General features: G+C 41.8%; 1 protein-coding gene across 3 annotated transcripts in view; it reads right to left on the reverse strand.

The window, feature by feature from the left end:
• dachd (dachshund d) overlaps positions 1–27901 on the reverse strand; it is a 357117-nt gene that overhangs the window by 125933 nt on the left and 203283 nt on the right. For 2 of the 3 annotated variants that reach the window (XM_057853365.1, XM_057853364.1), the window contains exon 3: positions 20865–21020. In XM_057853365.1, coding sequence (XP_057709348.1) covers positions 20865–21020 — 156 coding nt within the window. The remainder of the gene's footprint in view (positions 1–20864; positions 21021–27901) is intronic. The other variant, XM_057853366.1, reaches the window with a different exon arrangement.

Raw genomic sequence — 27901 nt, forward strand, 5'->3', positions numbered from 1 at the left:
CAGACCACATTTGATTTTGATTTTATGCAGAAATGTGACAAATTCTAAAAGGTTCAGATACTTTTTCATACCACTGTACACTGCAGAAACACACCTCCTTAAAACTAGTTAAATTCCCTTGTTTTCAGTGTTAGTCTACTGTAAATAAGTGAAATTTTTTTTGCCAATGCTTCAATTAAATTTGCTACTTTAAATTTCTTGAAAAAACAAAAAGACCGTAGCTCCGCTTTCATTCAGCTGAAAATAAACTTAAAAGACTTATTTCAAACCATCAATTACTAGATTTAACATTTACAAAAGCTTTAAAAACTTATTTTAAGTAGCAATTTGTGTACAATTGGCAAAAAAATCACTTATTCCAAGCAGCAAATTAAGGAAAATAAATCTTTAAAAATGCATTACACACTCTAAGGAACATGTTGCTTAGAACAAGTAAAAAAAAACAAAAAAACAAACAAACAAAAAAAACTTATTCCAAGCAAAAAATCTCGGAAATCAATATATTTTTATTTTATTAGTTGCTGTTCAAAAAATTAGGACCAGTTTAAATCTAAATTAGGTCCAGTCTGCGGTTGCCAACGGGCTTACACTCACAAAGGATTCACACGATTACTGGGTTCTAGATTACAGAGCTGATTTGTGTACACTCCCAATTACTTAGGTTATAGACTTCCCCACCCACCTCGCCTTCGTTCCCAGATGATGGGGTATTTTAGACCAGGTTTTGGACAGGTGCAAAGATGCGCTTTGGAGAGAGGGAAGGGTGATCCAGTAAAAATCAGCAACACAGATCAGTCCTCCACACTAATAAGCAAGATTCTTCACATTCTCTTAAAAAAAGTGTGCTTCTTTGCACAGCTCGTCCTCCCGTTGGAGGGAAAATTCAGTTTTCTCAGTGGAAGGAATTTGAGATCAGCGCTGTGAAATGGAAACTACGAAAGACCATTAATAACGCCATATAGGCTTGTCCATCTGTAAATCCCCCGCCACCTCTAACCCGACTACGCCGTTCCCAATGGGATGATTTTAGCACTATACTGGACTGTCTCAGGAAATTAGAATACACAATATTCTAATTTTTTGAGACAGTCCTGTATATACAGGACTGTCTCAGGAAATTAGAATACACAATATTCTAATTTCCTGACTGTCTCAGGAAATTAGAATATAGTCCTGTGTATATATACAGGACTGTCTCAGGAAATTAGATTACACAATATTCTAATTTCCTGACTGTCTCAGGAAATTAGAATATTGTGTATTCTAATTTCCTGAGACAGTCCTGTATTTATACACAGGACTGTCTCAAAAAATTAGAATATTGTGTATTCTAATTTCCTGAGACAGTCCAGTAATAAATATGATAATAACAGTTATGCATTCAATGAATTGGTGACTACAACTATTCAGAGAAGCCGGTGCAAGCTGTTCACGTATTTGTGAATGAAACACGTTGACGTACACATGACAACCGAGCTGCGTACAGCATACTGTATCTGTCAGTCTGTGCCTCGTGCGCTAGTGTACAAGACTTACCTTGTGTCAAAACCTTGGCACTCTGAGAATATCAATCAAGGCTGTCAGCACTGGGTTTATCCAAACTAAGTGATCAGCTCGGTTGTGAGTTTGCAAGCCAAATGATCTTTGATTGAAGTGTGCGTTTGATGGACAGTGGAGACGCTTGTTGAAACATGACATCATAAAAATGATTGTTTGGCGACACGTGAGGGGGATTACAGACATTTGGATTCTGTAGACGTGATTGATACAGGGTGTTATGGTGTATTAGTTTTCTGAGATCACTTGATTTGTTCTGAGAATTATTTTCTATATTTGCTACAAATCTTTGTCGATCTATTGCCGTATAGTAGACAGTGTAAAGTAGGGTGGGAACCTCATGATACGATATGATTTGCGACACAAAGCTCACGATAACAATCACACGATACGGCGATATTTACTGTTTGACTTTATGATGACCGTAATTTTTGCACTATAAGGCGCACCTGACTATAAGCCGCCACCCACCAAATGTGACACGAAAACGGCATTTGTTCACAGATAAGCCGCACTGGACTATAGACCCTACTCACCAACGTCACAGAATGACGTGTCGCTGTATCCGGCCGCCATATTGTCCGTCTCTGTTTAGCCCTATTCTCAATGGTTTCAATTAGTCGTTCAGTTTATAGAGCAATTCATGGAAGCCCCGGTGCTTTCAGACGCTGTAAACTCATTGGATGCGTTGCATAAAAGGCGTTATGTGGAAAAGCTTCAGTCTATCCATTCGCCAGATCCATATTTGATGCCTAAATCGATATTTTTCGACCCGCTGTCTTCGCCCTCTCTGCCTGACATCTGCTACCCTGATATCTACAACTATCTTGTCCACACAAAATCAGTCTATTCTCACGAAAGTTTGTAAAACTTTAAGAGCAGCACTCTAAGCAACATTACCACGTGTGACCCTTTACTTCCAATTTTCTAAAATGGCGACAATCAATAAAAAAAAAAAAGTTGACTGCGATGGCCAACGCTTCAAGGATAGGTGGATATTGGACTATTTCTTCAATAAAACTTGGAACAACTGTGTCTGCCTCATTTGCAAAGAGACAGTCGCTGTTTTTAAAGAGTTCGATGTGACGCGATAATATTACCGAACAAGACACGCTGACATGTACATTACAGGGAAGATACGCAACGAGAAATTATAGCAACTAGAAGCTAGTTTAATTTTACAGAGCCCGAGTGTAGATAGAGAACACCACATGAATGGAAAAAAAAATAAAGTAAATGTGACACACAGAAGGGTTTGCTAAAATTTGTTTAAATATATTGTTCTATGTGAATCAGCCAAGGTAGCCCCCCACATTTTTACCACACCAAATCTGGCCCCCTTTGCAAAAGGTTTGGACACACCTGTTTAACTGATGATCCATAGACGAGGCCAGCTTCTTTCACTTGGTACCAGCTAAATATTATTCAAAATGTAATGATGATGGAAGAAATAAGCATCTTCAATTTGAAACTGTATGTTGTCGGCGATTAGCCTCGCAATGATTTTAATTGTGGTTGTCAGCCCAAAACCCTCTAAATATATATTAAATGCATTTTACCAGATATAAAATGACTACTACATAATCTGTGGTAATCGTTTGGAGCCCAGTTTTCCCGTCGAATTGCAGCAGTCCATCTCGCTCTCCTCTCCGGGTCTCTCGGAATACGGTAGAACTTCAAGTCTCTCCGTCTATCTTCTCTGTTACTGCAACCAACCGCCACACACGCCTTCACCATTATGATTATTAATGTTAACGAGCAGAAAAACACGCCATAATAGGAGGAATTTACGAAGCGGTAATGCGTTAACATGACGAGTAGACGGACAACATGGCGCGGAGGCGTGGTTGTGACGTCATGTGAGTAGGGTCTATAAGCTGCAGCTGTTCTCACTGTATAATGGGATATTTACATCAAAAAATATTAACCGGTAACATTTCATTAGACAGCGGCATCATACGACGGTCAGAAGACCAAATGAACCACCATGAAGCTTTTAACCAATTGGCTGCAAAGCTTCATTGCTTCAAGAAGCTTAATTTGGCCATCATTGCTCCCTTGGGAGAGACAGTCAACCTCTTCTGCCACCTGCAGTCAACAATGTTGTTGTCCAACAAGCCTCCTAGCATGCATTGCAGTGCAACAGATGTAAATAACAATCAAAGTTCATGTTCTGTGCTAATTCTTTTTTCAGTTACTGTTCCAGCTGTTTCATTAATTGCTGGTTATGGTATTAAGTAACACTTTATTTGACAGTGGCGCCATAAGACTGTTTATAGACACTCATAATTATGACATGACACTGTCATGAGCATGAACAAATACTGATAAAAGATATCATTTAGTTTTATTCGGCAAATTATCTCACTTTTGAATAGATGTAAAATATCTGAGCTGGACATAAATGGAGTTGGTCACATAATTTGCTGGATGACACTTAATTACATCTGTCATAAGCATTCAGTAATGCCCATGATAGTGTCATGTCATAATTATGACGGTCTTATGACAGTCTTATGACACCACTGTCAAATAACGTGTTAGCAAATAACATGGCAAGCAATTAATGAAACAATTGGAACAGTAAATGAATATATAATTAGCACAGAGCATGAACTTTGGTTACTTACATCTGTAGCGCTGCAATGCATGCCAGGAGGCATGTGTTGCCTATTAAACCAAATAAATCAATAAATAAACCGCACTGGACTATAAGCCGCAGGATTCAAAATGAAGGAAAATAGGCTTATAGTCCGAAAATTACGGTACTCTAACACACCCAATATAAAACAATTAACAATTATATCATAGTTTAAGAAAAAAACAAGCAGAATATATGTGATATTATGAACAGATGGACTTGAAATGATTAGAATTTGCAGCGCCAAGACAACAGGCAGATAACGGCAGAACAGATACAGGATGCCTTCTGATCACGGAAGCTCAACGCGTGCATCATGCAGCTGACTGAGGAAGATTTACGCTGACAAAGAGGTGATAGGCAAGACATCTACAAGCCCAAATCTGCACCACAAAATCCCGCAACCAGCTCTTCTGGACAGTCCACAACAAATGGCGGGACATCTTGTCTTGCCACAAGAAACATCTGACACGGAGGAACCCGTGACCGACAAGTGAACAAGATCAAGATATAAGCGGCCGAATTGAGTTTTCCTCCTATGGTGTCCGGGCTCTCCCTTAGAGATAAGGTGAGAAGTTCGGTCATCCAGGAGGGCCTTGGAGTAGAGCTGCTGTTCCTCAGCATTGAGAGGATCCAGATGAGAGGGCTCGGGCATCTGATTAGCATGCCTCCTGGACGCCTCCCTGGTGATGTGTTAAAGGCAGGGCCGACCCAGGACACCCTGGGGAGACTCTGTCCCCTGGCTGGCCTGGCAACAACCATCTTGGGATACTCCAAGAAGAGCTGGATTAGGTGGCTACCATGAGGGAAGTCTGGGCTTCTCTGCTGCCCCCATGATCAGACCTTGGTTGGATAATCAGGAAAAATTGGATGTATGCAATGCTTAATTTGTAAATCATAAGGTGCAGGAACGCAAAGTACATTTGACAGCGCAGGGATGACGAGACAGGCACAGGTCCCGGAACATACGCAGAAAATGGTGCTGAAAACAACACGCAAATGCCCACTTGCCATGCTGTGTGACATACAAGCCTCAATTTAAGATATTATTCATGGTATAAATGTTATGACAACAATTTACAATTACTTAGGCTATACTCTGCGCAGCATGGGCAATTGCCCACATAACCACAGGTGGGGCTTACAGTACACAGTCAGCAATTAGTTTCTCAACATGTCTAACTTGTAAAACATTAAAACAAATCAGAGATTACAATAAATAACACAAACCCATTCTTTTGTGAGTTTCATCCCCCCGTCTTCTCTGGCCCCAAAGTTCCCACCGCCTTACAAACTGTGCAGCCCAAACCTGAATTTCCCATAACGGGAATAGCCTGTTTCTCAGCTTTTGGTGGTCCACCTGGCTGACTGCTGGCGCTGTAGCTGGCCCCCACTCTGGGTGGCGTTGAACCAGACCAGCTGCTGCCACGGTAGCAGCCTCCTGCCCCGGCTTGGCTGGCTGTCCGTGAACCTGGCTAGCTGCCACGGCGCTAACCTCCTGCTGCACCCTGTCCTTCCCGTTAGCATGATCGCTGCAGCTGCCCTCATCGCAGGTTGTTGCTTTTCTGACTCGTTTTGAACCATCTTCATTCTTTTTGAAAAAAGACAGTAAATGCAACTGTCTTTTTGGCATGTTGAAATCAAGTTTGATCCTGGCTGCTTGCTGCCCAGATGCCGGTAATTTCCAATGTTTTTTCATTTTTTTGGATTTTAATGTCAGGGGCATGGTTTGTTCGTCCAGCTTTTCAGGGCATCAACAAATCTCACTCTATCAAATGATGTTAAATTTTTATAAACAACATGCAATTGGGGTTGGTGGTGCCTCCCCTCTTCCCATCCCTGAGGGCCGGGTTGATGGCAGCGCAGGTGGCCCAAGGGACCACCCTGGATCCCGGGGGGGTGACGATGGCTCCTTTGCTGGGCTGTGGGAGGAGGCATGGGCTGCAATCCCCCCCCCGCACCCTCCCTGCGTGGCTGTTGGGTGTGTGGTGGGGCTCGTGTGCGGCTGGATGTGATTGGCCGTGCTCGGGTGTGGGGTCCCGGTGCCGGTACTGGAGGCGGGGCGGCGTAGGGTCGGTTGCCAACGGGCTTACACTCACAAGGGATTCAGACGATTACTGGGTTCTAGATCACAGAGCTGATTTGTGTACACCTCCCAATCACTTAGCTGATAGACTTCCCTTCCCCCCTCCGCTTCTTTCCCTGGTTAACAGGCCCCCCACATGGTGTCAACCGGAAATACATCTAGCTGACGATAGCACTAACATATTAATAGTTAGTGTAGGCGTTCAATGTACTTCTTGTTGTTGTTGTTTGTGTTTCTTGGCTTTCTTTTCTTGTCCTGTGTGTAACCTTCGCCTAACCCCTGGGGTTCGATCGAACCCAGGTTAAGAACTAATGATCCAAAGTATAGTATAGTAGCCAGTTTATAGTAATAGTAAGGACAAATAAACCTTCCACTAGAGGGCGTAAGGAGCATAATTAACCAGTGCATCCACACTTTAATGGAAGAATGACGTCATTTACAAATATGTTCATTCATAAAAACAGCTTATTTATTTATCTTATTTAGCATTTGAATGCAAATTGACTGGCTGATATGATCCAAAGTGTTATCCAGCAGAGCGGTAAACATTCGGGTAATTAGCACTCGCTCGACGCTCGCTCTGGGCGGCTCTGCCGCATCGCCGAGCTCGGACCCCATATCGGGAGGAGGCCCCGTTATGCATTGATCTTGCAAAATTAGGGCTAAATGCCCCAGATTGCTGCGTCTTGATGTACCTTCTGGACCAGCGACGCGCGCTAGGCTACGTGCTGTTCGCGGGCCGTACACAATGACTCGGGCCTCGCGGTGCAACTTAAATAATTAATGATTCCGCTCAAAGTGTTGTTCTATCCGCAACCGCAGACAAGATGATGATGACGAGAAAATACGGTTTTAACAAGTCAATAATGGCAACGACAACAAGAATAACCTAATCAATGCGGCCGTGCGGTGTTTGCAAACTTGAATTAAAAACGCCGATAATTGATCCCTTCCATTTCCCCTTCACGCGATGCCATTCTTTATCGACCCACCGGGGATGATGGGAACTTACTGGTTTAGATTTAGCGTGACTCCAAGCCCTTCCCGCCCACCCTTCAATTCCTTTATGCTCCGTCTACATCCTTTTTCTATTTGAAATTTGCAAGCTGTAGCGTCAGCTTAACCAAAAAGGATTAAGTCCCAAACCCAACAGAGAACACAGATAATGCTCAGTAATTGGTAAAAAATGAAGATGAATGGGACAGCTAGATAAGGACCAATTAGCTGCTGGGAGTGTACAGCTGTGGTCTCCTCACAGAGCGCTCTCAGGGGTTGGAGCCCCCCTTTTTTCATGCACACACACATCACACAAATACACTAGCATGCAAGCGTGAGGGTGGGGTTGCCAGAAATTAGCCTGATGACCCTGGAACGGAGAAAATGATGCTTCCTCCTTGTCTTTCCATCTTTTCTCTAAACTCGCATGCAGGCAACACTCCAGGTACTTTGGCAATGCCAACTGAGCAGGCGGTGATTTTGGATCTCAAAGTAGGCTAATGGAGTGTTACCGTTTCTACGCTTAGGAAGATACACCGCTAAAGTCGAACACTTTGTTTCAGGACACAGGAAAAACTAAGAACAAATGTCAAAATGTTCTAGCGTTAAAGTGCATTTGACACCAGAAAGCATGTTTATTTGACATACCTGTCAACCCGAGGCCGTTGGCAATCTTACAAATAGTGACGTATGTCCTTACAAATTGATGACTAATCTTACGTTTTATATAGCGTGCAATATGAAACAAAAATAAAACTCATTTTTTAAATAATATGAATTTATTGGTAATATTGTCATATACTGTACAGTACACTCACAGCCACTTTATTAAGTGCACCTGGCCAACTGCTCGTTAACATTTAATTTCTAATCAGCCAATCACAGGGCGGCAACTGTGCATTTAGGCATGTAGACATGGTTTAAAGGGATCCTCTATTTTTAAGACAATTCTTAAAACATAAATGTTAGTATGAGTTATAATCATTCGATATTAAAACCCCTCTTAATGTTTTTGTTTTAATAAAGTTTGTAGAATTATTTTAAGTGATAGCTCGCCATTCTTTTTACATCGCAGTGCGTGACGTCACTGGCCCCGAATGCCGAAATTCCAGCTTGTCACTCGTTAGCTTTCCCAACATGTCGTCAGTTCTACCCTTCCTATTTGAACCAGATCTGAAAAGTGAAGAGCAGGACAGCACTGTCGGTCGTTCACAAGACGAGCTTCAGGGAAAAATGCATGCAGTAAATACCTGATAAGACAAAAGTTGGGCAAAACTGGTGATGAGAGAGAGTCCTGTTGGGAACTCCGGTTGGGAGCGAGAGTGCATGCTGTTGGGATTCGGGAACTCCGGTTTTATCAGCAGATATTCAAGGTAAGCATATTGCATTTTCAAACGTTTTCCCAATATAGTTATGTAGATTGTTAGCATCCAGAGCTGTCGTGTGCTTTACATACAGTACAGGCCAAAGAGCACACCTTGTGTAATCCAGGTCTTGTACATTGTAACGCGTGGTAGCTAGGATACGTGTATAAAAGTACCAGAAAGGGGAGAAGCTTCCACTTATGCACATTTATTCACAAAAAATAATATTTCCACCTTGACCACTCTTCACTCGGGAGCTCAGCAGTACGCAATCACGCATTCCCTGATGAACTCCAACATTGTTGTAAGGTCCACGTCAGAGTCACTGTCGTCACTGTAGCGTGCCATAGTGCTTTAATTATTTAGTATGATTTAGGGAAAACTCCCACGAAGAATAGTCAACAAAAAAGAGAGCAATACTAATCCAAATCTGCGTTTTTTACTCACTCGAAGATCGAGGAATTAGACAGATCCCATGGCAATATCGCAGTCGCGATTAGGCCGTCGATTCCACAAAATAGACTGATCCGAAAAGCCGCTGTGGGACCGATGAATAAAAATAAATGGACAGATCCAAAACCACTACTGCAGACGCGATGGGACCCTTACTTGACTGAGGATCCAGGAAAAATGGGCGCCAGTTGTAACGCGTGGTGGGTAGGATACATGCGTACAGGGACCAAAAAGGGGGAGAAGCTTCCACTTATGCACATTTATTCACTAAAAATAATAATTCCACCTTGACCACTCACTTCACTCCCCTTTTTTCCATTTGACTTGAAATTGCACAAAAGCAGCACATCGTGGCATTTTACTTCGCGAGTTTAGGCAGCAATAAGCAATTGTTGAACGCGCTACACATTCGGAAAGATACCAATGACGTCATCACTGCGAGCCCGCAAACCATGGCGCCAACTAACGGTAAAAATATGGAGTAAATATTATAAAATATTGCCATTGATTTAATATTTTATGTGTTTCTAACAACATATTTTAGTACAAGAGAACAATTGTGGTTTATTAGAGCCTATATGTATTTAAATCAGAGGATCACTTTCAGACAATCTCCTGCAGTTCAAACCGAGCATCAGTATAGGGAAGAAAGGTGATTTGAGTGACTTTGAACGTGGCATGGTTGCTGGTGACAGAAGGGCTGGTCTAAGTATTTCAGAAACTGCTGATCTGCTTGGATTTTCACGCACAACCGTCTCTAGGGTTTACAGAGGATGGTCCGAAAAAGAAAAAATATCCAGTGAGCGGCAGTTCTGTGGGCGAAAATGCCTTGTTGATGCCAGAGGTCAGAGGAGAATGGCCAGACTGGTTCGAGCTGATAGAAAGGCAATAGTGACTCAGATAACCACCCGTTACAACCAAGGTAGGCAGAAGAGCATCTCTGAACGCAGAGTACGTCGAACTTTGAGGCAGATGGGCTACAGCAGCAGAAGACCACGTCGGGTACCACTCCTTTCAGCTAAGAACAGGAAACTGAGGCTACAATTTGCACAAGTATATCGAAATTGGACAATAGCAGATTGGAAAAACATTGCCGGGTCTGATGAGTCTCGATTTCTGCTGCGACATTTGGATGGTAGGGTCAGAATTTGGCGTCAACAACATGAAAGCATGGATCCATCCTGCCTTGTATCAACGCGAACCCATCAACCGGCCTTCAGGGATGGTCGGAGGGGACGCACCACCAACCCCACGCCTACCCCCACCCCCGCCCGCCCACCCGGGCCATGAGCCACAGCCGCAGCCCCCCAACCGGCCCACCAAGCCCCAGGCAAGGCAGGATCCCCCACCGGTGCAGGCGACACCCCGCTGATACACCGGCGTCCAGCCAGCGACTCGGGACGGAGCGCAGGGCGGATGCCCAGCCAGAGAAGAGAGGGGAAGGCGGAGGCAGGAGAACGCCCAGGAACTGCCACAAGGCGATGCAAGATCGGAGCCCCGACCCCCCAACCCACTCCCGCGGCTCTATGTATACGTAATACGGTGCCATTATAGATTGAACGCGACAATGCGTGATTGGGTAGTGCAGCGCATGCGTTAGTTGCATTAAATATTTTAATGTTATTACCACCATTGACGTGATACATTTGACAGCCCTACTTTAAGCCAAAACTAAAGACTCTGGATGAGTGCAAGACATTTTGTCTGTAACGTTAAATACAATTAGAAAACGATTTAATTAAAAAATCTTTTTTTTTTTACATAGCGTTTTGACAGTTGCTGTCATATTTTCGGAATCAAAGCACCGTGTACCGGAACAGAATTTGGGCCCTGAATCTTATACCGGAACTGCGTTCCTGACCGTTCTGGCCCACTTTCACCCCTGCAGGTATGTGATAGCAGCACAAAAGAAACTTTTAACAGCACACACCAGCACCAACTTCGCAAAAACGATTGACGTAATTTTGCGTCTTGCAACTTCACGGAGGTCTGATACAGCTATTCTGCAGGACATCTTTGCGAAAGCTACCGAGACTGAAAATATATCTTGATCTTGTTATAGAATTTTCTTAAAACAGCACTGGCGCAGAGGGACATTTTTTTCAGCCTAGCATGTGTATGAAAATTGCTTTCAACAGTATGTATAGATATAGCCGAAGTCTCCACTGCTCAGAAGCAGATTAGGAAGTAGTGCATTTTAACAGTCTTCTCTCCACTTGTGTTTCTTTTGTTGGTGGCATCATCTGGCTGATGACAGTCGGAATTCCCATATCTAATTACGAGCGGGATTTCAGCTCCATTAGAGCTACGTAGTGACGAGTCGGATGAGTGGCGTGGCGAGCACCCGGTGGCCGAAGAAAAAGCTCGGTAGTGGGGAACCGTTGCCGGGGGTGGGGGGTTTGAACGGCGGATGGATGGACTTTGGTGAAATAATAAAGGAGGAGAGGTCTAATATTGTTATCTTTACCTCCCACACCCCTTTTGGAGAAACACTTTATTTTCCTTCCACGCTGGAGAAAAAGGGAAAAAAAAACAATTCCTTCTCATGGAATTGGCAGGTGTTTGTTAGTGGGCAGCGGACAGTATTTTCCCTCCCAGTAATGAAGGTTGTGGCTGGGGTCAGTGCACAGAGGAGGGCTGGGGAAGGGAGTGGGTGGTGGGGGCTGTTTATCCCCCTCAAGGCCCAGCGCCACACGTGTTTTGCTTGGTCTGTGATCTGTAATTGTGGCATTTCCTGAGAGGCGTAGGAACAATCCACAGTGTGCTCTAGAGGGGGGCTGATCCTAACAGGCAACCCCCATTCACTCCTACAAACCAAATCTCTTCTGTATCTCATCGCATATTCCCAACATTATCAACTATTTTCATTCCTCACTCCGAATGCTCGGTTAGTTTGCTCTAAGAGTGGAATCGGTTGTTTTTCATTTTCTTTTAATTAATAACATTGATGCAAGCGGGAAACTAATTGAGATGAATATTTAATGAAAGGCAGGAACGTTAGGCTGTTCAATTTACATCAACACAAAGGCTGCGATGGCCGATCCGACTCTACAAACGGAACGGAGTGTCCTTCACAGGCTGGCTCGGCTTTCAGCCGCCTCGCATAAATGCTCAGAGGAGGCACCTGTAGCTAAGAGGTTTGGGATTTAATAGAGCCACGCAGTCCAATTATATCAATGTCATGGCTGGTCGCATACTGTATACATATCCTGCTCCAAAGACGTAGGCTAAGGTTGGGGAGGTAGTTATTGACAAGTTACAGGTAGAGATCAGTACTGTGTGTGCAGTGAGGAAGAAGTTTGGGAAATAAGGTTCACTTTTATATACTTAGGTAGTAAGTAAGGTTGTTCCAATCATGTTTTTTTGCTCCCGATCCGATCCCGATCGTTTTAGTTTGAGTATCTGCCGATCCCGATATTTCCCGATCTGATTGCTTTTTTTTGCTCCCGATTCAATTCCAATCATTCCCGATCATTTTTCCCGATCATATACATTTTGGCAATGCATTAAGAAAAAAATGAATAAACTCGGACGAATATATACATTGAACATTTGTTTATTATGACAATAAATCCTCAAGATGGCCTTTGCATTATTAACATTCTTTCTGTGAGAGGGATCCACGGATAGAAAGACTTGTGACTTTGTATATTGTGACTAAATATTGCCATCTAGTGTATTTGTTGAGCTTTCAGTAAATGATACTGTGGCCATGCCCAAATGCATGATGGGTGGATGTAACATGCCTTTAGCAACCATGACTGTGCGCAGTGCTACCAATTGATATATCTTCTCTGCGTTGGGAAATAACATAAGGTGTTAAGAATAAGATCAATTGCTACCTTACTTCCCCACATTGCCTCACACGATATTTCTAATCGTAGGGAGAGGGATTGTAAGGCTTTAGCCAATTAAAAAAAGGCTCCTAAGGCTGCCAAAATTCACTCTATAAATCATTTTATGCTGCCTTTTAGCTCTCTATATAGGTAAAACGGCGCCATTACAGATTGTGCGTGACAATGCAGGAGTGGGTCATGCAGCGCATGTATTAATTGCATTAATAATTTAACGTGATACATTTAAAAAAAAAAAAATTAATTACCGCCCTTATCGGGATAAATTTGATAACCCTATCTTAAGCCTAAACTAAAGACTCTGGATGAGTGTAACATATTATGTCTGTAATGTTAAATACAATTAGAAAACGATAAAAAAAAAAAAAAAAAAAAAAATATATATATATATATATATATATATATTAAAAGAAGGCATGTCCGATATTTTTTTGCAGATTCCGATACTTTGAAAATGACGTGCTCGGACCCTATCGATCGGCATCCCGGACATCTCTATTAATAACCGTCCGTTAACGTGATAAATTTGACGGCCCTACATTTAACAAAACAAAATAAATGTATTCATTTTGGATGAAATGCATAACTGATGCTACAACAATCTAACGATATACTGGCAAGTGGGGTGGCCAGTGGGGTGGCCGACCAAACTATAGACCCTACTCACATGACGTCACAACCACGCCTCCGCGCCATGTTGTCCGTCTACTTGTCGTGTATATGCATTACCGCTACGTAAATTCCTCCTATTATGTTTTTCTGCTCGTTAACATTAATAATCTTAATGGTGAAGGCGTGTGTGGTGGTTGGTTGCAGTAACAGAGAAGATAGACGGAGAGACTTGAAGTTTTACCGTATTCCGAGAGACCCGGAGAGGAAAGCGAGATGGACTGCTGCAATTCGACGAGAAAACTGGGCTCCAAACGATTACCACGGATTATGGAGCAGTCATTTTATATCTGGTAAGATGCATTTAATATATATTTAGAGGGTTTGGGGCTGACAACGACAATTAAGATAATTGCGAGGCTAATCGCCGACAACATACAGTTTCAAATTCAAGATGCTTATTTCTTCCACCATCATTACATTTTGAATAATATTTACAGTGCCTTGCAAAAGTATTCGGCCCCCTTGAATCTTGCAACCTTTCGCCACATTTCAGGCTTCAAACATAAAGATATGAAATTTAATTTTTTTGTCAAGAATCAACAACAAGTGGGACACAATCGTGAAGTGGAACAACATTTATTGGATAATTTAAACTTTTTTAACAAATAAAAAACTGAAAAGTGGGGTGTGCAATATTATTCGGCCCCTTTACTTTCAGTGCAGCAAACTCACTCCAGAAGTTCAGTGAGGATCTCTGAATGACCCAATGTTGTCCTAAATGACCGATGATGATAAATAGAATCCACCTGTGTGTAATCAAGTCTCTGTATAAATGCACCTGCTCTGTGATAGTCTCAGGGTTCTGTTTAAAGTGCAGAGAGCATTATGAAAACCAAGGAACACACCAGGCAGGTCCGAGATACTGTTGTGGAGAAGTTTAAAGCCGGATTTGGATACAAAAAGATTTCCCAAGCTTTAAACATCTCAAGGAGCACTGTGCAAGCCATCATATTGAAATGGAAGGAGCATCAGACCACTGCAAATCTACCAAGACCCGGCCGTCCTTCCAAACTTTCTTCTCAAACAAGGAGAAAACTGATCAGAGATGCAGCCAAGAGGCCCATGATCACTCTGGATGAACTGCAGAGATCTACAGCTGAGGTGGGAGAGTCTGTCCATAGGACAACAATCAGTCGTACACTGCACAAATCTGGCCTTTATGGGAGAGTGGCAAGAAGAAAGCCATTTCTCAAAGATATCCATAAAAAGTCTCGTTTAAAGTTTGCCACAAGCCACCTGGGAGACACACCAAACATGTGGAAGAAGGTGCTCTGGTCAGATGAAACCAAAATTGAACTTTTTGGCCACAATGCAAAACGATATATTTGGCGTAAAAGCAACACAGCTCATCACCCTGAACACACCATCCCCACTGTCAAACATGGTGGTGGCAGCATCATGGTTTGGGCCTGCTTTTCTTCGGCAGGGACAGGGAAGATGGTTAAAATTGACGGGAAGATGGATGCAGCCAAATACAGGAACATTCTGGAAGAAAACCTGTTGGTATCTGCACAAGACCTGAGACTGGGACGGAGATTTATCTTCCAACAGGACAATGATCCAAAACATAAAGCCAAATCTACAAAGGAATGGTTCAAAAATAAACATATCCAGGTGTTAGAATGGCCAAGTCAAAGTCCAGATCGATCAATCAATCAATCGAGAATCTGTGGAAAGAGCTGAAGACTGCTGTTCACAAACACTCTCCATCCAACCTCACTGAGCTCGAGCTGTTTTGCAAGGAAGAATGGGCAAGAATGTCAGTCTCTCGATGTGCAAAACTGATAGAAACATACCCCAAGCGACTTGCAGCTGTAATTGGAGCAAAAGGTGGCGCTACAAAGTATTAACGCAAGGGGGCCGAATAATATTGCACGCCCCACTTTTCAGTTTTTTATTTGTTAAAAAAGTTTAAATTATCCAACAAATTCTGTTCCTCTTCACAATTGTGTCCCACTTGTCGTTGATTCTTGACAAAAAAATTAAATTTCATATCTTTATGTTTGAAGCCTGAAATGTGGCGAAAGGTTGCAAGATTCAAGGGGGCCGAATACTTTTGCAAGGCACTGTATATACAAAAGAAAGAATTTGGGGCCCAATACTGACCCCTGTGGTAGTATTGTAGATATCAGGGTAGCAGATGTCAGGCAGAGAGGGCGCAGACGCCTTTTATGCAACGCATCCAATGAGTTTACCGCGTCTGAAAGCACTGGGGCTTCCATGAATTGCTCTATAAACTGAACGACTAATTGAAACCATTGAGAATAGGGCTAAACAGAGACGGACAATATGGCGGCCGGATACAGGTACACGTCATTCTGTGACGTCGGTGAGTAGGGTCTATAGGGGTGGCCAGGCCTGGCCACCCCCTGGTTGCGTCACTGTCACCCTACTCTAAGAAGTACATTTTTCTCAAAAAAGTTACTCAAGTAAATGTAACATGTCACTTCGGTGTATAGGTAGTGTAAATTAATGCAGAGAGGACGAAAAAATAAGGATAGAGGAGGGACACAGTTATGAAGTTGATCGTGGCAAATAGAGCTCCGTCGAGAGCGTGAGGCGGAAAAGGGGCAGACATTTTCAAATAGTTGAATTGGTATCAAGCAAGTTGATATTGTGGTGGATTTACCGGTATTAAATGTAATCCAAGGGTGGGGACGGATGAAGAAGCGACGCAATAACTCTCCAGCGTATTATCAGGATGACTCTTGCTGGCCACCCCTGTCACAGGCGAGTGGTTGATCTAAACACGAGATTGCCGAGACACCCGGTAATCAATATGAGGATGGTTTTCAGTACCAAACATCATTTGTCTCCGAGACCATTCCTTTGACCAAACGAAGCATTAATTCAAATCATAAATCTGAGCTGATTTAAATCCACCGAGAGTGAGTGAGAGCAGCGGCGAGATGAGGAGGAGGCGGCGGCGGCGGGCGCCGTGGGGGTGTAGCGCGGCCCTGTCGAGCTAATGATTTATTTTCTACATTTCTGCGAGCGAGAGATTTGTCCATACTCACTGACAGGTCACCTTCAAACGCCACTGGCAGACTGTTCATCACCATGCAGACGAGCATGGTCTCATCGCGGCGGGTAAATATTAAAGAAAAAAAGAATCCAATTGATTGTGGATGGGGCCGAGAGGCGTCGCCGCCATATATTTCACTCACGAGCTAATGCCGGATGCACCTGAGAGCCGCTCCCGCCCTTCGCCGGCTAGAATTACGATTCCGGCGTGGCGTGGAGCGGGCTCAAGGTTACCATTTAAATTGTAAAAAGATAAAAGACTTTCTTATTAGCTCCATTGCCGCAGCCTTGCTGTTGGTGCCCACATTTATCTTTATTTCCGTGACCTCGTGTGCTCCTATTCTCTTCCGTCTTTTTTTTTTAACGCACTCAATCCTGCCGGAGTGATGACCTCACGCTTTATGCATTCCGCATTGTTAAAATCGGCTTCGTGAACACATCCTGTTTTTGTGTGCGGTGTCAAGTGTTAGCGGTGAAATGTATTCAGGAGTAAGTGAATCCAAAAGCTTCCATTTAGCAGCCAGCGCTACGGGGAATACATTTGGTTTATAATTCGGAACGGGCTGGCGGATCTGCTCTATTATCGTTACCTTTAATATACTAAGTGCTTCTGTGTGATATCATGAAAATCCTTCTGCATTTTAGGGCTAATAATTAATTGGAATGGTGGGTAGTGAACATTGGGGGGGTGCAATGCTCTCACAGCAATTCAATTAGGCCTTGTTAAAAGGCTGATAGCTTTGGGAAATTGTGTTCACAGATTCACTTAGCCTTCAAGAGTGTTGTGTTTTTTTCTCACTTTCAACAAAACAATCTCATATGTCAGGTGAGGGAAAACAAGATTTCGCCTCGAGCTCAAATTAGCTAGCGGGGTATTTCACTCCTGCTTATACAATCAGATGTTTACGTTTAGTTTATTTCCGGACGAACTACATATTATGTTTGGTCATATACTATTTTTGCAGCAAGTCAAGGATTCGGAAGAATATCAGACTTGCTGTACATTTCTGTAAACGGCAGGTAAGAAACAAAAAAAACTTGCAGCCACCCCAAGATTTTAAAGGGAACCTCGGACTTCAAGACTTGTAGGCTCTAATATGCTACAATTGTTCTCTTTTACTAAAATGTTATTAGAAACACTTATTTCATTGCCATTGGTTTAAAAAATCTATAATATTTAAAGGGATCCTCTGTCTTTAAGACAAGTAATTCTTAAAAGATACATTTTAGTATGAGTTATAATAATTTGATATTATAACCCCTCTTAAAGTTTTTGTTTTAATAAAGTTTGTAAAATTATTTTAAGTGGTAGGTCGCCATTCTTGTTACGTTGCATTGCGTGACGTCACTGGTCACGTTGCGGAAATCCCAGCGCGTTACTCGTTAGCTTTCCCAACATATCGTCAGTTCTACCCTTCCTATTTGAACCAGATCTGAAAAGTGAAGAGAAGGACAGCACTGTCGGTCGTTCACAAGACGAGCTTCAGGGAAAAATGCGTGCAGCAAATACCTGATAAGACAAAAGTTGGGCAAAACTGGCGATGCGAGAGAGTCCTGTTGGGAAGTCCGGTTGGGAGCAAGAGTGTATGCTGTCCGGTTTTATTAGCAGATATTCAAGGTAAGCATATTGCGTTTTCAAACTTATCCCAATATAATTATGTAGATTGTTAGCATCCAGAGCTGTCGTGTGCTTTACATACAGTACAGGCCAAAGAGCACACCTTGTGTAATCCATGTCTTGTATATTGTAACGCGTGGTAGCTAGGATACGTGTATAAAAGTACCAAAAAGGGGAGAAGCTTCCACTTATGCACATTCATTCACAAAAAATAATATTTCCACCTTGACCACTTTTCACTCGGGAGCTCAGCAGTACGCAAACACGCGTTCCCTGACAAACTCCCAACATTGTTGTAAGGTCCACGTCAGAGTCACTGTCGTCATTGTAGCGTGCCATAGAGCTTTAATTATTTAGTATGATTAGGGGAAAACTTCCACGAAGAATAGTCAACAAAAAAGATAGCAATAGTAATCCAAATCTGCGTTTTTTACTCACTCGAAGATCCAGGAATTAGACCGATACCATGGCAATGTCGCAGCTGCGATTAGGCCGTCGATTCCACAAAACAGACTGATCCGAAAAGCCGCTGTGGGACCGACGAATCAAAAAAATGGACAGATCCGAAACCAATTTTGCAGACGCGGTGGGACCGTCGGATCCAGAAAATAGACGGATCCCTTACTTGACTGAGGATCCAGGAAAAATGTTTGGGCGCTAGTTGTAATGCGTGGTGGGTAGGATGCGTGCATACAGGGACCAAAAAGGGGGAGAAGCTTCCACTTGTGCAAATTTATTCAGTAAAAATAATAATTCCACCCTGACCAATCACTTCACTCCCCTTGTTTCCATTTGACTGGAAATTGCATCCAAAAGCAGCACATCGTGGCATTTTACTTTGCGAGTTTAGGCAGCAATAAGCAATTGTTGAACACGCAAGATACCAATGACGTCATCATTGCGAGCCCGCAAACCATGGCGCCAAGTAACGGCCAAAATATGGACTAAATATTATAAAATATTACCACTGATTTAACATTTTATGTGTTTCTAACAACATATTTTAGTACAAGAGAACAATTGTGGTTTATTAGAGCCTACATGTATTTAAGTTAGAGGATCACTTTAATACATGTTTTGAACTACGGAGCAATGCACAATGGAGGTGTTGACGCGTTGGTCTGGGCTGGGAGAATAGCTGTGCAAGCTAGCAAGCGAAGCTTGTATGACAGCTGGCATAATTTTGTCCCATTCTGCTGCTGGTCAGATTGTTTTGTTACAGAGATGTGGGATGAGTTCCCAACGTCGTATCTGCATACAATTCTAGCTCATCAGCAGTGTCTTTAAACCGATCCTAGGCGGCTTGCCGAAAATTGACTTGCTGCCATTTGACAGTTTGTATATCCCTTTGTTGCCTGTTGCATCATTGTCTTGTTTTATTAAGAAGGGTTTTAGTATCAATTTATTATAACTCATACTAACATTTATCTTACAAGAATTACATGTCTTTCTATCCGTGGTACCCTTTAAAGGGCTCAAAGCTATGCTAGGTGCTCTTCTATCATCACAGTTGGTCTGGGCTGGGAGAAAAGCTGTGCTAGCTAGCAAGCAAAGCCAGTAAGCTCATCAGCAGTGTCTTTATACCGATCCTAGGCGGCTGGCAGAGATATTGACTTGCTGCCATTTGACGGTTTGTACATATATTTGTTTGTATATGTTTTTTCCCTCTGTTTTTATTTTTATTCATCGCAACCTACTGTCACGGACCCTTTTTTTGCCTCCTTTTTCGCAATCGCATGGTTTTTTTTGTGTGTTCAATAAACCTTTATAAACAATCCCTATGTTATTGTTGTCTGCTTGCTGTCTGAAATGAGCCGCGTTTTCTAATTCTGTGGTCAAGCGAGCCGCAATTTTCTTTTCAGTTGCGTTTCCCTTTCAGGTTTTACCGCACAGACAACGCATGTGGGTTGCGATTGCTTCATAAGGAAAATCACGAGTGACACTCGTACAACAGCGCTGCCCAGTGACGTCAGCGCCCAGATTGCATTGTGTCGTCAACAACAATGACGACAAACTAATTTTTCAAATTTTACAAAAACCAAAACATTAAGAGGGGTTTGAATATCAAATTATAATACTCATACTACCTTTTATCTTTTAAGAACTACAAGTCTTTCTGTCCGTGGTTCCCTTTAAGTAGCCCAATTTGCACACCCTTATGAAAAACGTCTCAAGGCGCCACTGCTAGAGGTAGCATATTTGAAGCTTGCTTACTAAGAGGTTTAAAAATAAAAATAAAAAAATCGAACACATATAATCCAGATGAGAAAACATGTACGTTGGTGCAATTCAAAGCATACATTGCTCTAAAAACATTGATAGTTAGCTAGCTGCTAACAAATTGAGAGCCACAACACTATCCAATCAAAACAGCCATAAGCTATTTTTGTGATCCGTGCAAATGCCAGCACCTCGAAAATATGCACTACCAACTGAAGATAGTAAGCTGGGCCACAATAGACTCAAGAAGCAAGTTTGACAGTTACCCAGATAGCTAGCTTCCCAAATGCAAAATTAAACGGCTAGAACACAGAAATAATTATGTAATTTTTTGTTTTTAGAATGAGAGTATTGATGATGACAGTATGTGCGTCCTCACCAACACTAGAGCTGAGGTCTCCGTTCTCACCGTCCGCCCCATGGTGGTGGTTGGCGTTGGCATGGTAACCGCCCATGGCCTCCAGCTTGATCTTCTTCACCTTCATGGCCTCTGCAATGGCCGCGTTGGCTGCCGCCGCTGCTGCCGCCGTTAGACCTTAAATTGTCAAAAAGAGGTAGCAGACATATTTTTACTTTGACTGTTACAATACTTGCGCATTTGACATTTGAACATTTGACGAATATCAAACATAAACATGGTGTGGCGCCGCATATATTTCAAGGAAGCGGAAACCGGGAAAGACGACCAGGGGGACATGTGCGTAGCAGTGGCCGAAACAGGCGGTGCCTCTCCAGGCGCCTGTTTCATGTGTCTGGCTCTCCTGGAAGTGGCAACAATTTCACAGTCCAAAAAGTCACGAAAGTGAAAGTGATTGCCTGCCTGTGTGACCTGGGGTACCACCACTTTCGAGGTTTAATTTTGCCCTATGCATTTTTGGTAACACTTTACAATAAGGGTCCCTTAATTAACATTGTTTAATGCGTTTTTAGACAATAACTAATGTTTAATTAACATTACAATAATTAATCTAATTGTTTATCTAATATTTATTAATATATTAATTAACTCGAGTTAAATCATTAGTTAATGCATTAGTTAATGCATAACCAGACAGAAACTAATGGTTTGGTAAAATTGTTAACTTATGCATTTATAATTTCTTAGTTAATGGACACATATGCTACACTTTACAATAAGGGTCCAAAAAGCATTCAGTAATGGTTAATAAAGGTTAAGGGGGGGGACTTAAGCATTTATAATTTCTTAGTTAAGGGACACATGTGCTACACTTTACAATAAGGGTCCAAAAAGCATTCGGTAATGGTTAATAAAGGTTAAGAGGGGGGACTTAAGCATTTATAATTTCTTAGTTAAGGGACAGATGTGCGACATTTTACAATAAGGGTCCAAAAAACATTCAGTAATGGTTAATTAAGGTTAAGGGTAACCGAACCTTAAGTATGATATTATTAATTAACCATTACTGAATAAACCTAACCTTAAGTATGGTATTATTTAACTAACCATTAGTGAATGTTTTTTGGACCCTAATTGTAAAGTGTAGCACATGTGTCCCTTAACTAAGAAATTAGAAATGCTTAATCCCCCCACACCCCTTAACCTTTATGAACCATTACTGAATGCTTTTTGGACCCTTATTGTAAAGTGTCGCACGTGTCCCTTAACTAAGAAATTAGAAATGCTAAGTTAACAAACCATAACCCTATATAGGCCTATATATAATTTTAATTTTACCAAACTATTAGTTACTGTCTGGTTATGCATTAACTAATGTTAATATATTACTAAAAGTTAAATAAGTGATTATATGAATTATTATAATGTTACCTAAACATTATTGTCTAAAAATGCATTAATTAATGCATTAACTCATGTTAATTAATATATTAATAAATGTTAGATAAGGGATTAAATGGATTATTGTCATGTTACTTAAACATGAGATAATGTCTTAAAATGCATTAACTAATGTTGATTAAGGGACCCTTATTGTAAAGTGTTACCTCATTTTTTATATACTCCAGTTCGCTCGGCATCGAGTAGGGAGGAACCGACCCCGCCGCTGGCCGAGCGGCGACCACTTCACATGACACACATCGTCCAAGCAATGTTACTGGTCCTGCATGTGCGAGTAGATGAAAACAATACTTGCACTGGCTCTAATTCTAGTCGCGACCATTTGATCGCAGGCTTGAGCCCCGTGCTACTGCTTCATGACTCGTGGACGCCTACTCACGACGCAGAAATATTTTAACACTTAAACTCTACATACTGTACATCAGGGTTTCCCCTACATATTAAAGATTGTGGCACACCGCCACACCAAAATAAAAGCCACCACGGCTTGCAAATGTGATTTTTTTCATTGTAATTTATAATTTGTACAAGTTAACAATACGTCTGTGCTGTCTATATGTGCTAGTATGGGAAACCCCACCATCTTATCTTTTGTTTTTGACCCTCCCCCGCCCAACCACGCCCCCTTCACACCTGCAAACTGGGCCCCCTGGAGGCCCGAATCCTCAGCACCCCCCTAAGCTCCAACCCTGTATTACGGAAGGAATAGGCATGTACATACTTTTTCATTTGGTGATGGGATATTTTCACAGCAGGCAGTCATGATGATGTTATCATATGATTGTGATGAAGGTTACGCCCATCCCTGCATCCCATCCATCCGTCCGTATTGAAATAATTTTTCCTTCTATCAAAGACATGCAGTTCTAATACATGTACTTTAGAATGTAGGCATTTTTTAACAAGTGTATGAGTTATGATTTGATATATCAATCTCGTAGATCTTATGATTCGAGATTTTGGTTAGAGTTATTGGCTCTCAAGCTGCTATAAAACAAATTCAAATCCCTATAAATGTGCACTCAAAACCATTTAAGTTAGTTTTAAAACACTATGGACCAACGTATCCAGCTTCTGCAGTAAACAAGGTTTTCCTAAATAGCGTTTCTTCAAATCTTTGACCATATAGATATGAGGCATGTCCCAACACCACAAAGGAAATTGACTGGATATGATCTAGTATGTGAGGGACAATAGACACACATATGCCAAGCGCACTGCAGAGACCATAAAGCATCGGGTTTGTCATTGCGGTACTTTCGGGGCTTCTGGTTGTATCGAACGTGACTCGAAATCTTTATTCATGAGGCCGGCAGTGGGGACAAATAGCGCTAAAGCTCTTCCGGGCCGGCGTGTACTGAACGTTCAATCCCGGGAGACTTCTAGATTCTCCCCTGGATTGTCTTCACCAACAATATCAAAGCTGCTCAGTTGGGGAAAAGACATACCAAAAAAAAAAGGAAATACAAAGGAAAAATGCTTATTAGTGGAATCTCTCAGATCCACAATTGAGTACGTATATCACCTGCCCTTTGGCTGCTTATACTTGATATGCAGCTTTGTCTGCTCAGGAGCAACCATTAGCACAAGGGTTGTTCCGATCATGTTTTTTGCTCCCGATCCGATCCCGATCATTTTAGTTTGAGTATCTGCCGATCCCGATGTTTCCCGATCCGATTGCTTTTTTTGCTCCCGATTCAATTCCAATCATTCCCGATAATTTTTCCTGATCATATACATTTTGGCAATGCATTAAGAAAAAAATGAATAAAACTCGGGGGAATATATACATTCAACATAGAGTACATAAGTACTGTATTTGTTTATTATGACAATAAAGATGGCATTTACATTATTAACATTCTTTCTGTGAGAGGGATCCACGGATAGAAAGACTTGTGACTTTATATATTGTGACTAAATATTGCCATCTAGTGTATTTGTTGAGCTTTCAGTAAATGATACTGTATCCATGCCCAACTGCATGATGGGAAGTGGAACCATGACTGTGCGTAGTGCTACCAATTGATATATCTTCTCTGCGTTGGAAAATAACATAAGGTGTTAAAAAAAAGATCAATCGCTACCTTGCTTCCCCACGATATTTCTAATCGTAGGGAGAGGGATTGTAAGGCTTTAGTCAATTAAAAAAAGGCTCCAAAGGCTGCCAAAATTCACTCTACTCATTTTACGCTGCCTTTTAGCTCTCTATATAGGTAAAATGACGCCATTACAGATTGAGTGCGATAATGCGTGAGTGGATCGTGCAGCGCATGTATTAATTGTGTTAAATATTTTAACGTGATACATTTTTTAAAAAATTAATTACCGCCATTATCGGGATTAAATTTGATAACCCTATCTTAAGCCTAAACTAAAGACTCTGGATGAGTGTAACATATTATGTCTGTAACGTTAAAAACAATTAGAAAACGATTTAATCAATAAATATATATATATTAGGGCTGCAGCTATCGAATATTTTAGTAATCGAATGATCGACTGAAAATTCTATCGATTAATCGAGTAATCGGATAAAACAAATATATTTTTAGGTGAAGAATAATTATAAATATACATGAGAAAACAAGACATTTCATCTAATCTTGAACCATTTTCAGTCAATCAATGTCTTTATTTTTGATGTATATTGTTGAAAACAGTCAACAATTGCATCTTAGATGTAACTAGAATTAAATAAAAGACTAATTCACTGCTTTCACTATAAAAACTTTTAGATCTTATAAAAAAAAAAAAAATTATATAGATATATATCTTACCTAAAAATGCCGTTACGCTTGATAACACACATCACTTAAAAGTGTTTCAATTGAATTTCTCTTTGTGTCAAGCCATTTTTAAGTTCTAGTTAAGTTTTAAGTTAGTCTAAACTGTAAGTCCTGATAGGATTTTGAGTTTTTGCAGTGTTCAAAATAAATGTATGATACAGGCTGTATTGGAGCACATTAGGGACCAGTGCTACTTAGTGTTTTATCCAGCAATGACTACTGAGCTAAAATTGATAGTTAGCATGATTAAGTTTTTATTTTACACCCTCATCACTCCACAATGCTATGTTATGTTAAAGCCTGTCTGTAAGACACGTTAGCCACGCATCGACAGTGGTCATAATTAATTGAAACCTAGCCCTCCGCAGGGCTAACGTTACGTGAGCTAATAGCGACAGTAACGTTAATCTTATTTATGAGCGCTTAGCGCTCTTTATTAGCGCTTAGCGCTCTACTGCTTTAAGATGGCGGCTATTTACTAACGCTGCCCAGACGCGGCCGAGTGTCATTTCGCATCTAGTTCAACATACATGAGATCTCTATGAGACGCATCAGACGCTACCTGTTACCAACGTAGCATCGTGCGGGCTAGTATTTAGCAACGTCGGCGTCGTTTGTGTCGGCTGCAGTAAGTTTTTTTTTTTCCTTCTTCCTCTCCACATGTGACAGCGCGTTGTCCCGAATTAAAAGTAGTCCGAGCAAAACGTGATGCTTAGAGCTGTCAAAATAAACGATTACTCGAGGTGGATAAAATTACTCGGATCAGTTTTTAAACTTGAGTTACTCGAGTTGCTGGAGTACTCGTTTCAGCTCTAATATATATGAAAAAAAGGCATGGCCGATATTTTTTTTGCCGATTCCAATACTTTGAAAATGACGTGATCGGACCCGATCGATCGGCATCTCGATCGGGACATCTCTAACTAGCACAAACGGGCAGGGGTGGGAATCGGACACGGGAGCCCGGCAGAAGACGCTCTTCTTCCCAGCTGATAGACAGATGGCGAGAGTCACTCCGCGCATATAATTTAGAGGCTTGTTTGCATCTTAAAATACATCAGGACCATATTGACGCACTGTATACATCATGTCAGTGATGGCCCTCTCGTTTGCAGGCGGCTGTTCCATATGCAAAATGCGTCAGAGGAAGAAAAAAAAAAAATCACGGTGCCATAAGAAGGTGATACTTGTGCACATAATGAATGTGGCCTCTGCCCGGTCTGAAGGTCAGCCTTCATTTGTGTATAATGGCCAAGAGTCAACTGTTTCCCAAATGAGACGTATGCAGAACAGACTGCAGAGTAAATATTGAAATCACCTCTGGGGCTGTTTGTGTGATAAATTCAGCGCACAAATCAGGTGCAGTGAACACCTCGCTGTGTCCCCACCCGCAGCTTTGGAAGTGGTTTATTGTATTGCAGCCTGTGTGTCCTTAACATTTGCGGGTACCGCTGAGGATCTTTTAATTGCTGTTTGTGTAGCGGTTGTTTGGTTTACTAAGACGGCAAGTGACAACAACCGTTTCCTCAACCACGCCTGTCAAAGCCCACGGTAGTCGAGCGGAGTAAGTGAAGTTTTCTCTTAGCGGTGCGCTGAAACATTTGTGAACAATTGGTTTTTAGAGAGAGAACTGAGGTTTTAGAATTGAGTTTTTGAATCCGCTGAAATGCTCCTACTACACCAGTACTTTTCAAATAGTGGGGCTCGCATAGAGCGATGCCAGGGGTGGCGCATGTGACCTGGGGAACATGCTTTTTTTTTTTTTTGCCGTACTAGAATAAAGTGTACTTGCACATCCACTCAGTGGGTGGCAGTGGCGCTCTCATTTTCAAAGTGCGCGCAGTATTTTTGAAGTAAGCAAGAGCACACAGAAGAGAGATATAAAGAGCTGTGCGCCGTTCTCGAAAGCCGTTTTCCGGCGGCCGGACTTACGCAGCGACCCACTGTCTTCTCTGGTTCTCACGTGTCCGCCCGAGAAGTGCCATTTTCGGCTTGGGATCGTCACGACGACCGCCCTCACCTACGGTTCTCCTTCAGCCGCCGAGAATGTGCTTTTTTCGGGCCGTTTGCCTTTTGGCTTTGACATTTAATACAGCGGTAGATGAGGAAAGACCACTGTTTACTGTGTCTAAAAATAATTATACAGCCGGAAGCCAAATCAATTAAGACGCCACTTAAAGACTTTAGACCCCAATCTCATTATAAGCCGCTTGGTTGTTTTTCAGCGAAAACATGCCAAATATTGCCAACAATCGTCCCGCTTTGTCAGTGTTATATCAGTAAACCAGTGAGCACTGTTAGCATGCTCAGTGCAAAATAACCCCACACCATTGCAAATTGGAGCTGATACTGTGAGCAGCGAGCAGCGAAAATTAAAACTGTCCTTCTGTCCAAAGAGTCTTTTTTTTCTTCCTGTTCTATTCGGTTTTGTTTTTTTCAGTCAATTTTTTTTTTGGCATATTGTCCTCAGGAGTTAATGTTTCTAATCAATTTGAATTTGTTAATATTTACTGATTTTATTTTTCAGAATCAAATGGTCAAAAATGTACCCTGAGTGAGTTTTTACAGTTTGGATGTGACTTTTTTTTTTAATTGAGGCAAATTGATGCGCGTTAAGTCTTTTCTGTTACAAACAAAACAATGTGAATAAAGTTATACTTTATAAGTTGATCTGTTATTTTCTCTAATAGGAAAAAAAAGGACAATGTGAGGCAGAGGCATATTCATAATAGTAATATTATAGACAAATGATACTATTTACAGTGGCAGCAGTTTGGAAGGGGGCGTGTCCTGTTGATATCCATTTGG

Source organism: Corythoichthys intestinalis, chromosome 12, assembly GCF_030265065.1.
Source record: "Corythoichthys intestinalis isolate RoL2023-P3 chromosome 12, ASM3026506v1, whole genome shotgun sequence".
Classification (NCBI taxonomy): Eukaryota; Metazoa; Chordata; class Actinopteri; order Syngnathiformes; family Syngnathidae; genus Corythoichthys; species Corythoichthys intestinalis.